Source organism: Gadus macrocephalus, chromosome 11 (genome assembly GCF_031168955.1).
Source record: "Gadus macrocephalus chromosome 11, ASM3116895v1".
Taxonomy (NCBI): domain Eukaryota; kingdom Metazoa; phylum Chordata; class Actinopteri; order Gadiformes; family Gadidae; genus Gadus; species Gadus macrocephalus.
Genome location: NC_082392.1, coordinates 18,384,197 through 18,402,100, shown reverse-complemented (window position 1 = coordinate 18,402,100; position 17,904 = coordinate 18,384,197). Strand labels below are relative to the sequence as shown.

Sequence of the window (17,904 nt, the reverse complement as noted above, 5' to 3'; positions counted from 1 at the left end):
CTGTAGTCCATTCCGTACTGTAGTACTGTAGTAGGAAATGGACTACAGTACATCGCTCTACATGCCAGCCCATTCGAAAGGACAATGGGACAATGCGAAGACCTCTCTCTACTGCTGCTACTTGCTCTTCTATGAGTTGGGCGCTACACAGAATAGTGTCTGACATTAACTTATGAATACACAATGGTACGCACACACACACACGCACGCACACACACACACACACACCACAACACACCATGAACTCAAAAGACCATACACCCGGGCGAGTGCATGCATAAATTGCTCCTGCCAACAACAAAAACAAAAACACACACAGAGAAAGACACACACACACATGCTTTGTGCGACTGAACAAAAAGGACTTGCACAGAAGAGGGAGACGAGGCTGTTTGTCTGCCTCCACTCGCCCCGGGTGTGCGTTTGAGTCCTCCGGGTGTGAGCTAGTCCAGCACACCCGTCCCTCGACTCCCCCCCCCCACAGCAGACTCTCCCGGCTCAAGCCTCCCAGACTACTAACAGCCGCCCCTTATAGACCTCTGAGGCTCCGGTTCCCTCGGTCAAATGTCCCTGGGAAATAACATGGGGTTTTTGAATGATCGTACGTAACAAACTCTGTAGGTGGCGAAGAAGTAAAAGCTGCGTCGCGTTTGACCGAGGGAACCGGAGCCTCGGAGGCGGGACTTATTCCTCAGAGGTGCATAAAGAGACACTCCTGCCTCCCATTGGCTGTGGCCTCTGGCGGCTAGGGGTCAGTCACCAGGTTAACACAGGTGTATCTCATCATATAATTATTCAATATACCGCATCTTATTAATTAGCGGTGTGTTCCCACCAAGTGAGCTGGCCAATCACCAGCAGAAACTAGTGAAGAAGCTGCATGTTGTTCAACTTAATGGAAAAAAATAGGGGTGGAATGGTTCACAAAATTCACGGTTCGGTTCATATCACGGTTTTGGGGCCATGGTTTTTCGCTGTGCCTAAATCTTTTTTTGACAGATACAACAAACCCATGAGTTGTTAATACACTCCTGGTTCAGCCAACTAACAGCTGATTGCTGATGAGGGTTCTCAGTGTAACTGTGGGTGTAATCTGGTGTGTGGATAAGAGAAGGAAAGGAGAGGACAGCGCACGCTCTCTGAGGAAGGGATTGAATGCCACCATGGTTATTAATGATAGAAAATCATGTTTTAAAACTCAGAAGACTACAGTAGAGTTAATGAGACGGACTGCAAACTGATGCTTGTGCCAATCAGGAGCGCTATGACCTCCGCTCAAATTAGGTTACAAGACGTTGTAACCTAATGTTACAACGTTACAAGAAACTATACACGTGTTTATTGTTTGACGGAATGCTACGTGTCAAATGCGTCATATAAAAAACGAGGAAAAATTGAAATGTTGTCAGTGACCAGCACTGGATCATTTGATAGGATGTATGTTTTAAGCTCAGAGATGCATACTCGTCTGCACACAATATGGTTTGAAATGTTTGTTGAGTGGTTCAGCTTAGTGTCCGGAACATTGAGCTTTGTGTTTATGAGTTGGTGACGAACTGTGAGTGAACAGAACCATTCAACAGGGCCTTGACTAATAACTGATGCGAGTTTTCAGGATATGCAGCTATTTTAACTGAACACCTTTTTTTTGAAAATTGAAGATTAATATTTTTGTATGTTCATGCTGATAGGTTTAATACGAATGTGGATTTAAATGTTTAGAGCTGTATCTAATGATGTCTAATAAAGTTGAATATGTTCATCAAAATCAAATTGTCCTCGAGGCCCCCGAGGGCCAAAGAGTCCTCCACGATGGGAGATGAAAAAATGCAAAAATAAAAGGAAAAATGCTTGCTCTTGATAATTATTGAATCATTTCGATAATTAGCAGGTGTTATGGCGCGTTTCACATTGCTGGGAATTAGGGGGAAAACATTTTCTAAATAAATAAATAATGTTTTTCTAACTACAAGCTAGCTAAAAGGTTAAATTCGATTTTAAACCGTTTTGTTCCCTACAGTATAGGAATATATGAATGTCTAACTAACTGAATATATAAATAACTAACTTAATATGCTTCTAACCTGGAACTAAAGTCGACAAGAGTTTATGGGGACATTTTTTGGAAAATATATTTTAGCTTGGTCTTATCCAAGGTTGACAAATATCCAAAGATTAGTGTGAAGCTTGGGGTCGCAAGCGCACACTGAGGGCATTTATACATTAATTTCTGTACTTGAAGTAAAGAACAGCTATTCCTATGTTTCATAACCACTTATTCTAACCCCCACCATGAGAAATGACCATAGGAATTAAAACCTTTTGGCCACCAGAGGGATCAGCGACCTGATCAATGATCACCACTGACCACCAGGTCTGGGACTTTTTGACCAAGACCTTGACAGGCGGTCCCACAGAACAGTATTTTAAAAAAAACAATCAAAACAAGACCATAGGTTTAGAAATTGTATTCCAGAACCCCCAACAGTATTGATTTATAAAATGTGGTATTTTGTATGTTATTGTAATGTACTTTTTATCTGTTGATTGTGAATCGACTGCATTGGTTATGTTCAAGCAACCCAAAACAAATTGTATTTAGGCCTATTGGTTCAAATTAGAATCTGACCAAATTATATTTCTTATTCGTTTTTATTGGGGGGCAGCAGGTGGGGCCCATGGGTAGTATAGCACCGGGGCCCTTAATGGCCTACATATGCCGCTGTCAACTTGCCACAACTTATGTCAACGAAAGGCGATTGACGTGCTCCGCGTAATTTAGCTTACGTCCAAAATGACTGTGGGCCGATCGGAAAACTAGGGCTGAAACTCACAGTGGTACAGCACGGTACTTTGGGTGTAGACTGCTCTGTCTGTTGGCAGCCAGACTTTTCATTTCACTGTATACTTGTATGCATGTGACAAATAAAATAAATGAAAACTCTTGAATCAAGGTCAAGTTACAAAGCCTTTTGCACATTTCTAACAGAGCCTGGGGCATCATTCATTAAACTATATGCAGGGTTATAATATATAAAAAAATAAAGCATGATATTATCCACTGGTCTTTTCGACTTGTAGGAATGGTGTCGAGGGGCAGTCGGACAAAATGTAGGAAACCTTCAACAACTAGTAGTAGATGTCCAGAGATGTCCAACGTGAAGCCTGAAGGGCTCCAACTTGACAGGGGGTACATTTTTATGTTAAATACATTATTAAACAATCAATATTTCTTTCCCTGGCACAATCTGTCCTCCACATAATCCAGCCTTGTCAATTATGAGCACAACCTATTCACATAGACGTTTGGTTTAGAATGGATTATTCAGAAAATAGTCAAGTCCTTGTATCACAAGGTCAAAACTGAGAAGAGCACGCACAGCAGATCAGTAATTACGGGCTCATCCAACTAATAGGCACAGTTTAATTAATAAAATCAGTGTGGCTTTACTGGCTTATGACGACTAAACTGCAAAGCTTCACAATAAGGGTACACTTATCCATCATTGATTACCATTTTTTAACGCTGTGATAATCATTATTATATTACTTTGGTTTTGAGTTAACCCTCACCCTATTAATACAAGTATATATAATACCTTCGTTAACATGGAAACCATACCTTAGTTAACATGAACAGCAATAGTAAACACAAACACCATGAGTTAACTGTGAGTTAAATGTAAGTTAATTCTTATGGCATTAAATAAAGTCAGTTAAGGGTTAACACATGATGGACCCTTATTGTAAACTTGAGTAGAAATGTAACTACATAACCATCGTTATATGTGCAATAAATGGTCAAAAAAATCCATTAAATAGGGAAGGCCTGGGAATCAGGGAAATAAATGGTGTCATAGGCCTAGTCCACTCTGACCCATACATTAGACCAAGCATTTGGCTTTTCTCAAACCAATGTAGGGCACTGAAATAACATGAAGGCTACAGCCATTGAGGAAGGACCAGAGTTTTAAATAGATCATTTTTATGGTCATAAAATATTTGAACTCCCCAATTCAAAAATACATCTCAAAGACTTTCTGGCAAGGCTTGTTTTATTTCACAAATAGGTGCCCTTTTAAATACATTCATTGCTCTCAGTAATAATTGGGCTCTATGCTCCATTGTGGTGCAAACTAATCCAGTATGGCCCAAGCTGAATTCCCCTGTCTGCTATCCGTCGCAAGGACTCCATCTGTTGGTGCAGAGTTCACACTTTACCCTGAAGCTAATGGAGAGCAAGTGTCTAACAAGACCTGTTTGGCTTCACAAACAACACTGCTCTTCTTGAGGCTTAAAACAAACATGATCACCTGTAGAAAGTCTGCCTTGTTCTTAGCCGTCTCTAGGACTGCTTTTCAGGACTATGTCGCTTGTGTTGGTCTCAAAGCATGTGGGAGCGCGAGCATGTGCATGGCTCTGTCCTTCACTGGTGCTTATCTGTGTTGCCATTCCTCGTGTTTTTAATTGTTTATGTTATCTGACTTTTTAGGTCTTTGATCATTCAGCAGCAGTCATTCAGAAGGACAAGGGAGATTTTTAGAGGACCAGGAAAAAGAGTTTAGGAGACTTATTTAACTCTGGGTGACTTATCCCAGTGTTTCTAATACATTGAGCAGGGGCTGTTTCACGTTGTGAGCCTCTGAACTAGGCACTGAACTAGGAAGATGACTGATTATGTAGCCACCAATGCATCATGGGAAAAGATTCCAGCAAAGTCTAGTTTTAAAAACATGTTTTGGGACACACACATCATGGTCCATAATCAGGTCAGCTGACAAGATCAGTGTAAAACTCACTTTTGTCTCTTAAACACACAGGGAATGTTTTACAAAATAGACAAAAGGTCTTCGATTTTGTTTTAAATCTTTATTACAAACGATATACATGCACCATATAGTTCAGGGGGATTAGATGGAAGAGGCCTAACTAGTCATTAATTCATGTTCCTCCTTCATTTATCATAGTGGATGTTCATCAACACCCAGGTCCTCAATAAATACCTTGTAACATCATGACTCTCTAAATGTAAATAAATATGTTTTTTTCGCACATGTGCAGTGAGTATAGTATAGTTAAGCAGTGTATAGCTGGAGACCCCTCGGTCCTTCATGGGGGAGGACATGCAGGTAGACTCCAGAGCATCTCAGATTCCCCTCAGTGAGGAATCAAGACGACAATCAAACATGAAATGATTATCTGCTTTATAAAGTGGATCTTGAGAACACTAGATCAAACTAGAACTGAACAAAACAAGACCTTTAATCCCGTACAAGACTTAAACATATTGAATATATTAAACGATTTAACGCTTAAAGAAACAAATGAAGGCAGAGATCCTTAACCTAACGTGTTTATATATTTATGGGAGCATGAGGGATCATCGACATGTAAGCCTTGTATGCGACTTGTACGTTCAAGACGGCTCCAATCTTTAAGGTAGGACATTTGCGTATAATTTTAGACGTTGGGTATCGTAGGAAGAATACAATTGTGTTATACTATCTGCCAACAAACGATTTGATCTAAAATGAAAGTTTGTTTTGGACTGATGTACAGCCTATCTCTAGGCAATGACCGCCTCTGAGTTCTAGGTTGTATTGTTCTCCATGATGCCAATCAAACATAATAAATAAAACATTTGGAAAATGAACGAGTTGTTTTGAGCGCATCGTTGTTTATGAAGCGCTGTGCAGTCAACAGAGCTGTACTTCCAACATGACCCCTGTGTTTATCTCTTCCAGTTTATTACCTTATCCAGTAAGCCAGGATATCCCAAAAAAAAAAAAAACGGTAAACACGATTGTGCTCATAAAGTACTGTTGTATTAGTGCCACCATTTTAACTTGCCATTTTAGACGCAAACTACACCCTCCTGTTCAGCCTCCTGAAGAGAAGCATGGGAATTTGGAGCGCGGCCATACAAGCACTTCTTAATAAATGTCAGAGGGAGCAGGCTCCAGCCGTGTTAATCCCTCGTGTCTTCAAACACCTGCTGCCCCCACACTCGTTATTGCTTGGCAACAATTCATACTCTTAAGTTGTCCCCCCTTCGGTTTTGCTTTTCCATCACTTTCAAAACATATTTTTATTCTGCCATACCTCTGAATGTTTGATTTCATATGCAAGGGAGGCTGTATTGTATAACAGTGCCAGTCATGCACATCATTCACTTCATGTCATTTAAGATCAAATATCATGTTTTAAAAAGTATAACACAGTATGGCCAAATGACAAACACATCAAAATCACTGAATAGAATAAATAAATGCATAAAAGCCTTTGTTTGATAAAGTTTGATCAGGAATCATCCAAGCAGACATTAGTCTAGTTATCACTCTTCAAATAGGGCAGCAATGTTTGGTCCTGTTCAAGAGGTTGTAAAGGAAGCAGACATGCTTGGTATGTCGTTGTACTGTTTTTTAAGTTATTACAAAGATGGGTGCATAGTATCGATATGCAAAATAAATACTACCTGCTTCCGAGTCCTCTCTTTCAGTGAGTTGAGGTTCACAAGATGCAGAAGAGGTAACAACGGTGTGTAGCGAGATGAATAAAAGAGTCACACACCATGGTCTATGGACCCATGTCACAATGTGTTGTCATGCTGTGCTTTTGTCCAGTTAACTCTGGTGTCAGGATGAACAGTCTCAAAATAATAGTCTTTGTTCAGTCAATTCATCTTTGAAAATTAATTTCTTTTTTCTTTGAGAATTATATCAGCCCTTTTTTTTTTTCCTTCCGCCGGGCTTCATATAAGATCTTGCTTAACACTTTTCCAAATGGATATATGTGGTTGTACATGTTTAAGGATTCTATCCCACAATAAAAAAAAAGTTTGAAAAGCCACCGGTGACTATGAGCTAACTCTACGTGTGGAATGGATTCAGAGGTCTCTAGGCAGTAGAGACGGGAGGAGATACGTTTGTTCTTTTTTTATGATGATGATGATGATGATCAGGATTACTCCACAACCCCCAGGTGATGAAGGTCAGAGCCCGCGGTAAAAGTCCACCTGCCGCAGAGTAGCAGCAGTTGTCCGGGGAGCCATCAGTCCGAGAGGGAAGGGTGACGCCATGCATGAGTCCCACTCGTATTACAAATCTCTTATCCAAGAATCAAACCTCTCTCGTGGAATATCTCCGTCAATATCTCCGATTATATGTTTCTTTTTTCCAGCAATCCATCTCGGGGCAGGATCCATCGATCCCAGACAAAAATGACCGTATAATGACAAAATGAAAAAATAAAATGAAATAGTAATACGTCTCTTGTGCAGGCACGAAACCTCATTATTTGCCGACTTCTGCGAGAACCAGGGTTTGTGTCTCCGCGATGCCCGCCTTCGCTGCCTCCTCCCTCGCTGCTGCCTCCTCCCTCGCTGCTGCCTCCTCCCTCGCTGCTGCCTCCTCCTCCTTCTTCTTCTTCTTCTTCTCGTCGTCCTTGAAGAAGAGGAGGGGGAACATGCCCAGGATGCAGCCGATGCCCACGCCGATGCCCTTACCCTGAACAGGTGGAGAGGGGTCCACACCACGTTAGATAAGATAAGATAAGATACTTTATTTGTCAGACAGGTCAGACATTTTTTATGTCACACACCACAAACAGAAAACAGAAAAACACAAACACATAGAAGACATAAACATAAAAGTCCCTTCACCTTCTCCTTGATCTAGAGCAGGGGTCAGCAACCTTTTCAACATCCAGTGCCAGTTTGACATTTTCTCGTTAATGAGTGTGCCTTAAGCAACAATATATTAAATATTAAGATGATTTATGACCAAAAACATTTCCAGAAGATCTGGAATTGTTTTATTTCCATATAGTCCACAATCATGCATCCACATTTTAAATGTTTTTTTTGTTGTTATATTTGCTACATGGGCTTACAAATAATAATTACACATGTCCCATCTTAAAACACCACTTTCAGAAAGTCATTCAAAAACATATTTGCACTGTGAGTAATGTAAAAAACAAGAATAGATGAGAATATTGGAACCATCCCCATCAATATCTTTAAGACCTGTACAGCTTTGCAAACCAATGTGAAGGCGATGCATACAGGCCACTTGCAACAATATTTTAAATATTTTCTTCTCAATTTATCCCATTTCAGAACACTGCTTTCAGTGTAATCATATTTGCACTGGGAGGAAATGCCAAAAACAGAATAAAGTGCAAAATAAATCTGTAGTAATAATTATGCTGCCGTATTGTGCGGTGAATAATAATAATAATAAAATACAATTTAAAAAATTTGTTTTTTTATGTGTGTCAATGATTATGCTGCCATGTGCCAGTGGTGGCACTCGTGCCTAGGGTCGCCGACCCCTGATCTAGAGGTTGATTCAGTGTTGAGCATGTGGATTGATTGATGCACAAAAGAGTGTTTCAGGTTGATCTTGTTAGGACGGTAGGACAGATACAAGCTGCCTTTAAAGGGTTCCTTCACAGTGGCCCTGAGTTAGGACGGTAGGACAGATACAAGCTGCCTTTAAAGGGTTCCTTCACAGTGGCCCTGAGTTAGGACGGTAGGACAGATACAAGCTGCCTTTAAAGGGTTCCTTCACAGTGGCCCTGAGTTAGGACGGTAGGACAGATACAAGCTGCCTTTAAAGGGTTCCTTCACAGTGGCCCTGAGTTAGGACGGTAGGACAGATACAAGCTGCCTTTAAAGGGTTCCTTCACAGTGGCCCTGAGTTAGAGACGGTAGGACAGATACAAGCTGCCTTTAAAGGGTTCCTTCACAGTGGCCCTGCGTTAGAGACGGTAGGACAGATACAAGCTGCCTTTAAAGGGTTCCTTCACAGTGGCCCTGAGTTAGAGACGGTAGGACAGATACAAGCTGCCTTTAAAGGGTTCCTTCACAGTGGCCCTGAGTTAGGACGGTAGGACAGATACAAGCTGCCTTTAAAGGGTTCCTTCACAGTGGCCCTGAGTTAGAGACGGTAGGACAGATACAAGCTGCCTTTAAAGGGTTCCTTCACAGTGGCCCTGAGTTAGGACGGTAGGACGGATACAAGCTGCCTTTAAAGGGTTCCTTCACAGTGGCCCTGAGTTAGGACGGTAGGACGGATACAAGCTGCCTTTAAAGGGTTCCTTCACAGTGGCCCTGAGTTAGGACGGTAGGACAGATACAAGCTGCCTTTAAAGGGTTCCTTCACAGTGGCCCTGAGTTAGGACGGTAGGACAGATACAAGCTGCCTTTAAAGGGTTCCTTCACAGTGGCCCTGAGTTAGGACGGTAGGACAGATACAAGCTGCCTTTAAAGGGTTCCTTCACAGTGGCCCTGAGTTAGAGACGGTAGGACAGATACAAGCTGCCTTTAAAGGGTTCCTTCACAGTGGCCCTGCGTTAGGACGGTAGGACAGATACAAGCTGCCTTTAAAGGGTTCCTTCACAGTGGCCCTGAGTTAGGACGGTAGGACAGATACAAGCTGCCTTTAAAGGGTTCCTTCACAGTGGCCCTGCGTTAGGACGGGGAACTGTGGCAAAGGTACAAGCTGCGCTTGATGGGTTTCTGCACCTACGCTCGACGTCGCTAGTGTCAAACTAAAGGTGTTCTAAATTTTGGTTGCACCACCATAACTTAAGATGTAACGTTACTAGTAGTGCATAAATTGTACCAGTGTCGCTTTTAATGACGTTTAGATAATTTCAAGCCAATCATTGACAGCTAACAATGTAAACAGGAAATACCGGCAAGTTTCCACCTTATCCGAGTGAAGACGCGTTAGCACCCAAATGAGAGGGCAAACGAAACAGCTTCAGTAATTTATTCTTTAAAATTTGCTTGGACTGTATAGGCGTGAGGTTAAGCTATTTGATGGCGGATTTTATAATAAATAAATAAATAAAATATTCCGCCCGGCAAAACCGAAATCGCGCATATAATTCAACATCATCATAATAAAGATCGATACGGTCACGGACAATCCGTTCCCGGCGCAAACCGCGTTGAAACTCCTCTTCCCATTGCTCAAAACGAATAGCCCTCTTTACCCTGCCTTAGTGTTGAAATCTTTTTACGTTTTTTTCTTTTAACGGTTCCTATCGTTAGTATGGAACTTACACCAGCTAGAGGGGAGGTGTAAAAGATAAGTTATAACTTAGTGTTACGTTGAAACTATCTGCTTGGTGCAACTGCTATTTTTTTAGTAGAGTGTAAAGTCGAACGTTTGGGTGATTAACGTTCAACGTAGCCTAAGTGGGACCTTACGTTCTGCTGGTGCAACCAGCTGCTGCCATCTAAAGTTGGAAATTAAGTGTGCTAAAGAGAACAAGGCATTGGTGCATTGGCTGCATATCTAATGTGACTATCGATATAGTGTGCTTCATTTAGTTTGTCTTTTTCAATCATATGTTTAAGAGATTAAACTTAAACAGATGACATCTATTAATTGGTACTCACGTTAAGAGCTTTTTTTTTTCCCATTAGTTATCTACTGGCAGCTTTTCAAAATGATTCATGAAGTATACTTTTACAAGAACACAGCCATGAGTTAATATTAACTTCAATTACAATCCAGAACTGCATGTATAGGAACAGTTCATATCATGTTGCGGATCCTAATTAAACCAGCTGAATGTACACTGTAGCACTAGCAAAGTCACACCATGTAAGAAATGTAAGCTCTCCTTTTCTGGCATAATGAACACCTGGTTACAGGGCACTGTTATGTGGCTGCCCTGATTCTGTCCAAAATGCTGTGACTTATTTTGATGTTTAAAATGCGTTGCACTCGTTTAATATACTCTTCACATTAGTTTCAGTTGCTGTAAAATATCAGAACCCACTGCCGTTTGATCCTAGTACGTGTTGCTTGCAATGCAATACAAGCATTTCAGGACCTTTAATGACTTCCACTGTTGTGATTGTCCACTGATCTGATGTCCATCTGAAGGACATCAGATGGTTCTCATTTAACGGAGAATACCATGAGTCGAATTTGAGTGTTTTCCCCAAAAAATATAGGTTTTTAGTTGTATGAATTATACTCTTTGTGTTTATTTGTAAGTAAACATTTCATTGATTTGTGCTGTTTGTGAGTGTATCTTGTATTTTCTCAGTGAAACTTGCTGTTTACATTTTTATTTATTTAAATGTACCCAGGAGACATTAAACGCAGTGGCTAGTGACCTCACATGGAACTGAGCCAATCAGAAGGAGCCTGCACCAACAATGCGGTTGGAGCTGCCCCAGATGTTTATCAACTTTAGTTAGGAGGGGGGGTTATTTTAAGGGGACTTTGCGACACTCATGACTGTCACTGCACCCCCCTTCTGAACCCCATCCTGTAACATTAATCTATTCTCTCACATATTGTTTTCCATTTGTTCCTCTTTATACTTTGAACTCTGCCAGCTATTTTATTCACCATTTTTGTATTTTATTATGCCCTACATTTGATCAATTAAATGATTCATTACTTTATAAATAGATTTTGAACTCATATTCACTGATAGACTTCATTTTATATTGATTCGAATAAGCCGAATAAACCTTGGGGAATGACATTGAGGAAAAAAGAAAAGTATTAAAAAAATCGATATCATGAGAAGAAAACGACAACAACCTAGAAATGTACCAGAAAATCAACAACATCAAACAAGCACTCGACTTGAGAGGGAAAACCGAAAAGAGCAGGAGCTCAGAGCTCAAAGACTCACTGCGTGAGAGCTGACTCTCGTCTGCCACATGTCTGCCTGCTTGGGGTTGAGGTCTGGGATCTGCATGCCCAGCCGACAGGCCAGCACCTCCACGTAGCCTGCCAGGCTAGGGAGACCAGAGACACACACAGGAGGGGAGGGAGTAGAGAGTGATTAATGAGGGAATGTGTGCTGAGATATAACACGCCAAAACCGTCACTTCTCCACACCGAAGGCGAAGAAGAAGAACCTTGAGCGTACACATCAATCATACTGTGGATAGACTCAATAGATACAAACAATTTCATAAAACGGATGATATTTACAGTAATAGAATATAATGTACTATAAAAATAATATGAGTGTTTCTCTAACTGGCTGATGTTTAGGTATTAAAGTGCCTCTACGACAAACACATAATATTAAACCTTAAGCATACACACATCAGTCAAACTGTGGATAAACTCAATAGATACAAACAATCTGTATTTAAAAAATGTGAGGTTTGCGATAGACTACAGCATAATGTCGTAAAATGGCTGACATTTACAGTAATAGAATATAATGTACCATTATAATAATAACACAAGTGCTTCTCTGGCTGAATGCCTAACGCAGAAACACAAAATATACTCAAATTGTCATTTGTGAGGCAGGCACAATCCCTCAAATGAACACACACACACACACACACACACACACACACACACACACACACACACACACACACACACACACACACACACACACACACACACACACACACACACACACACACACACACACACACACACACACACACACACACACACAATTACATTTCAGAGCGCCGCAAACTAAAAGCAGCAATCGGAACGGAGACGCCGGCACCAACAGCTGGTCCACTTGTGGCCCGTGCCTGTGGGGCTGACATTTTGAATGCCGACGTTCTAAACAGCGTGACGTCCTTCCCCGCGGCGCACAAGGCCCCCCGAGTTAACAATCAGGGGCCTCACTGACAACCCAACACCCAGGCGCCCTCATGAATATTGATATCGGAGAATAGATGCCGTCTCCCGTCCCCCCCCAACCCCCAGCATCTGAGACGGATACAGCGGGATTTGCATGCACGCATCAAAAGGGGTGGAGAAACGTCCATCAAGGGTGTTATTGTAGACTTTTGCTGTTACTTTATACAGACGTGTGTGCATAGAGGTTATAAAAAAATCCACCATTAGACAACGAGTAGAGAAAACAATCGTAGATCAGCTTGCACTGTCTGAGTAGTATTGAGGCCGTGTGGTTCGTCTGCACGGATAAACACAAGCCTCACGCATTTAAACAGATGAGTGTGCTGAACGGAAATGTAATTAGGTTCCAAGAAACCCTCTCCGATCCGTCTATCAGGAACCGATAGGGTATATGTCTGCGTTGTTACTGGGTGTTCAGTGTTGAGTCAGCTGGACCTCTGAGGAGTACTAGGAGGGGTCTCTCCCCCCTACAGAGCCACTGGGGTGTGTCATTAATGTCTGGCTTAGCGCCCAAGGTGGAGGGGACGATATCTTTATTAGATCTCTACCCACAACCGCATCGTTACTATACTGCATTACCATACAGTACACACAGTCCTCGATCATACAACAACCATGCCAGTACCATACCTCTACCACACAACCACAAACCATTCCGCAACCACACTTCAACAACACTACCATACCTCAATCACACACCAGTCCATAACCCCACCACAATCACACCACTATAGCACAACCACTAACCATACCGCAACAACACTACAATCACAGCACTACCATACCTCAATCACAGAACCCCAACACAACAACATAACAACAATAATCCATGCCAGGACATCACAAACATACCACAATTCCTAACCAACAAGATAGTGTTTGTCGGTAAGCACACACATGCTGTTGATCATTTCCCCATGATTAAAAGGAAGGCCGTTATCATTATTATTTCATGGGCTGTAATTAGGTATGCTGGAGTGTTAGTACTTGAGCACCCTCACACAGACAATGGTTAACGGTGTTGGGCACAGCATAACGTAGAGCAATGTTAAGGTGGAAAAACAGCGGGCTAGCCGACACACACATTAAAAGATGAAATATTATAATGGACGCAATTGCAGGGGAATATACTTGCTTACTTTCCCACGGATTGGTGTCTATACAAGCCGCCCCCTGTGGGGAGATCATAATGGATTGTTGGACCCATGTTCAAATATTGTGTTGGCTCTCGGTGTGGATATTAACTCTGATTGTTGTATAGCGGAGGGAGGGAGTGAGGACGGGCTCACAGATATAAAACTTTATCATCACTGGAGAAGGCTGCTGGCTCACTCATTGTGATGATGCTGAATCAGACACACACACGCGCACACACACACACACACACACACACACACACACACACAGAGACACAGGTGTGCGTGCGATATGGACACACACACTGTTTTCATAAACTCACTCTCACACACACTAACACATTCTGACACACACACACACACACACACACACACACACACACACACACACACACACACACGCATACACACACACACACACAGGCATACACACACACACACACATGCACACACACACACACACACACACACACACACACACACACACACACACACACACACACACACACACAATCACCAAAGAGACACACACACACACACACACACAAACTCACACGTAATTTGCAGAACACAGTGTGAGGCCCAACCGTGGCTTTGATACATTTCGCCCAATATCTCAGAAACCCGAAGCTGAGAGCAGACAAAAGTATTGACTCAAATTCCATCTCCTAACTTATGAGCGGTTAGATGTCGGGTGGGTTTTGCTTGACGCATCGTACAGATTTAAAATGCTGCAGTTTGAGGCTTGATATTGAAGACGGTGGGACTCATTTATTGCGGTTTGGCATCAGTGGTCAGCATGATCACTTCATGGTGTAGAAGGTAGTGTGTGCACCTTTATCCATGTACGTGTATATATATGTAAAATGTTCCCCAGGTTTACTACTGGTTTAGTCTCAATAAAATGAATATTGCATGATGGAATTACATGGAACACATATGGAACGCATAATGTATCGTTCTTCAGTAGTTGTTTTTGTGTCACTGTGCGTCTGTTTGGCCTGTGCTGCGTGTGTCTGATCTGTGCTTGTATTACATGTGTCGGTGTAGTTAGTTTGAGTGTGTGTGGGTGTGCAGGCACGCTTCAGACTTAATTATTCACTGCGACCGGTTAACCGTAAAGTTATTCAGGGTTTTATTTAGCTAACGCTATTTCACATCTATTTTTGGCAAATTAGCATTTCGACGAGCGTGTCTTAAATATCGTGAACTAGAGCGTCAACGAGGAGAGATCCATTAGTTAGACAGTTGCTCAGACGAACCAGCAGGGGGCAGTGTGGTGTATTATGCTTCATTACGAGACGGACTTAAGAATATAAAAGGCCATGACGTCGCGTCATCCATCCATCTTCTCAACCTGCACGTCTCTCGAGGTTACAGGGTGGTCAGGGGCATGGGGAGGGGGACGACAAGAACAACGATGACATTTAGAAACAGCGCCATGAGATGTCCATTTTCCGGCTTGTCACAGCTGTGGCCCACTAATTAACGGGCACACCCAAGTGCTTGTTTTTTACCTTGAAGCTCACGCGGGAGTCGAGTGGAGACGGAGGGTTTTCCAGCGTCCCGGCATTTACGCGCACAAAATGCTTCAGTTCATGTAGAAAAGTTTGCATCAGTACGATAGATAGTTTTTTAACAATTGTTTTTATAGAATATATTTTTCAAACGTAAGTTATATTAAACAAATATTAAAAAAGTAGTGTTTTGGTAAAACATTTTTTTAAGAGTCCATCAAACACAAACAAAAAAACGGACAGATGAGTTAAATTAAATGCCAGAGCATCGTCAAATTTATGCAAACCACAGAAGTGGAACAAATGATGGTCTGGGAGGAATCTGGTCTCTGGAGCTCCAGGTGGCTCTCATGGCTAGAGTCTCCTCGTCTTGGCGCTCCTCTAATCTAGTCCAGCCTCCAAGGACTCTGGTTCACCTGGGGATCTGCAGTCTGACATGATGGATCGGCCCCACACCATCCACAGTCATCAAGAGGCACAGCCCTGCATACCGATGAGTAGTGGGTAGTGGGTCCACTTCAGGCCTTCAGGCCCTCTTTATGTTTTACTGTTCAGTATTTATGACCATTCTTATCCTTAAACACAAATTGTTGTCGTTTTCAATTTGAGGTTGGCATGATGAATAATTCATCAATTGTGGTGGGTGAGAGACTTTGATACTCCCTCTGGCCTTGCACACTAACGCAGACAGACAGACAGACAGACAGACAGACAGACAGACAGACAGACAGACAGACAGACACAGACACAGACACACGGACACACACACACAAACACAAACACGCACACTTGAGCTGAGGAGCCACATTCATCCAGCAAATTGCGGTGGATGAAGAGACTCCTACGTACTGGTCGTGGGAAGGACTGGCCTAATGGACCTCCATCCAGCCTGAGTGCCACTCAACAAGCCCCTTCGGATTTATACCGCAAGGGCGACCCAGAATGGGTCTGTTTGTGTCGGCCTGTAGGTCTAGGTGTAGGGCTGTCTGTCTGAAGGTATCTCTGTGGTTAGAGTGTGTGTGCGTGTCTTACCCCAGTCCTGCAAGATCCGACACCAAGTTACCCAGGGCAGCGGCTACAGAGAGAGAGAGAGAGAGAGAGAGAGAGAGAGAGAGAGAGCCAGAGAGAGAACGTCTGAAATAATCAAAATTCAAGAAAAACCCATAAAACATCCTTCAAATTATCTGTTAATTTCTTACCAATACTCAATCAACAAGAGCTCAAAGTGTTCCTGGAAAGCTCTGCATGTCTGAAAGCATCCATAACTCCAAGCAGTCTAAGTGGCACAGTTTGTGGCACAGATGCTGTGGTCAAAGAGTGATGTACAGATCCTCTAACCTGACCCTTTGAGCAGAATCTAGCATTGGCCTCCTGGGATACGGATAGCTTCAATGCTAATAAAGCTCCTCCAGCCATGGGGTAGCTAATGGAGGAGGTTAGCTCGGTTGTGCGGTCTGGAGCTAACCTCCAGCCCACCAGGCCGTGTGTGAAGTCATTGGAGAGAGACACAGAGGGAAGGGAGGAATAAAAACGTGGAGAAAATCCCCACTCAGAGTACCGAGTGTCTGAATACTTTTTGACTGGTGTAGAATCGTTAGCGAACAGGTGCATCTTCTTTATCTACGCCCCCGAAGGCTTAGTAAAAACGACATCCTACCTCTGGGAATTAGAGTGAATAATTCAAAGAATAAAATGAGAGCAAAGACACACCGGGCGGTATCTCTTGGCTCATATCCTTCTCTCTCCTAAACACACACAACACCCACACCCAATGAAATGTACTAATTGGAATGCAGATGAGTTCTAGCAGCAGACGCAGTCCTCTCTCTGTCTGTCTGTCTCTGTCTCGTGGTCTGTCTGTCTCTGTCTCGTTGTCTGACCCAGGTAGTCCTGTTTCTTTTCCCCGTCGTGGACTCGTGAATCCCCCGGCAGCTGCTGTTACTTGGTTTGTGATTTCAAGAAAAAACATTTCATCTTTGTCGGGTATCAGTGGAGCTAAACACTTACTGGCTGCTGATAAAAGCTGAAAAATAAAGACTTCGATTCTGAAATGAAAGTGTAAAATCGGATAGAAGTGTGCATTTTTGGATTAAAAAACATCCATCATGTACGCTGTGAATAGTTAAGAAAAGAAAAACACATAACTGCAAAGGCACAACCACATTCAATACATCACTACATCATCCGGTAGTGAGTGGGCGAGATCTATTGGACCGATAACCTATAGCCGGAGAGCTTTGTGACTTCACTGTGTTTTCGCACCAGTAATCACCTTTCCAGCCGGCCAGGGCTTGAGGCTTGAGGGCTTTGACTCAGCGGCTTGTCTGATTCAATACAAACCTACAACTAGCCGAGCAAAACACTGACACACAAACACAAACACACTTTGAGGAGTAATGGGAGTGTCTCATGACAGTTTGCCAGAGTGAACGGTGGGACATTTAACGTGGTTAGATGACTCCATCACTCACACTAATCAAACGGTGAGCGCAAGGGAGAGAACAAGACGGAGACAGAGCTACCTCCATCCTTCTCCTGCCTTTCCTGTTAAACAACACAGGGTTGGAGGAAGGTTGGCCTTTATGTGAG

General features: G+C 42.6%; 1 protein-coding gene across 2 annotated transcripts in view; it reads right to left on the bottom strand.

Moving 5' to 3' along the window:
- Positions 1 to 4,854: 4,854 nt before the first annotated feature.
- The window catches only part of LOC132467806 (transmembrane protein 65-like), a 37,018-nt gene continuing 23,968 nt past the window's right edge, over positions 4,855 to 17,904 (bottom strand). Inside the window, exons 6-9 of one of the 2 annotated variants that reach the window (XM_060065370.1) lie at positions 16,348 to 16,390; positions 11,674 to 11,779; positions 7,407 to 7,505; positions 4,855 to 7,370 (exon numbers count right to left, since the gene is read on the bottom strand). In XM_060065370.1, the coding sequence (XP_059921353.1) occupies positions 7,293 to 7,370; positions 7,407 to 7,505; positions 11,674 to 11,779; positions 16,348 to 16,390 (326 nt within the window). In that variant the 3' untranslated portion in view covers positions 4,855 to 7,292. Of the gene's footprint in view, positions 7,506 to 11,673; positions 11,780 to 16,347; positions 16,391 to 17,904 lie in introns of both variants that reach the window. The other variant, XM_060065369.1, reaches the window with a different exon arrangement.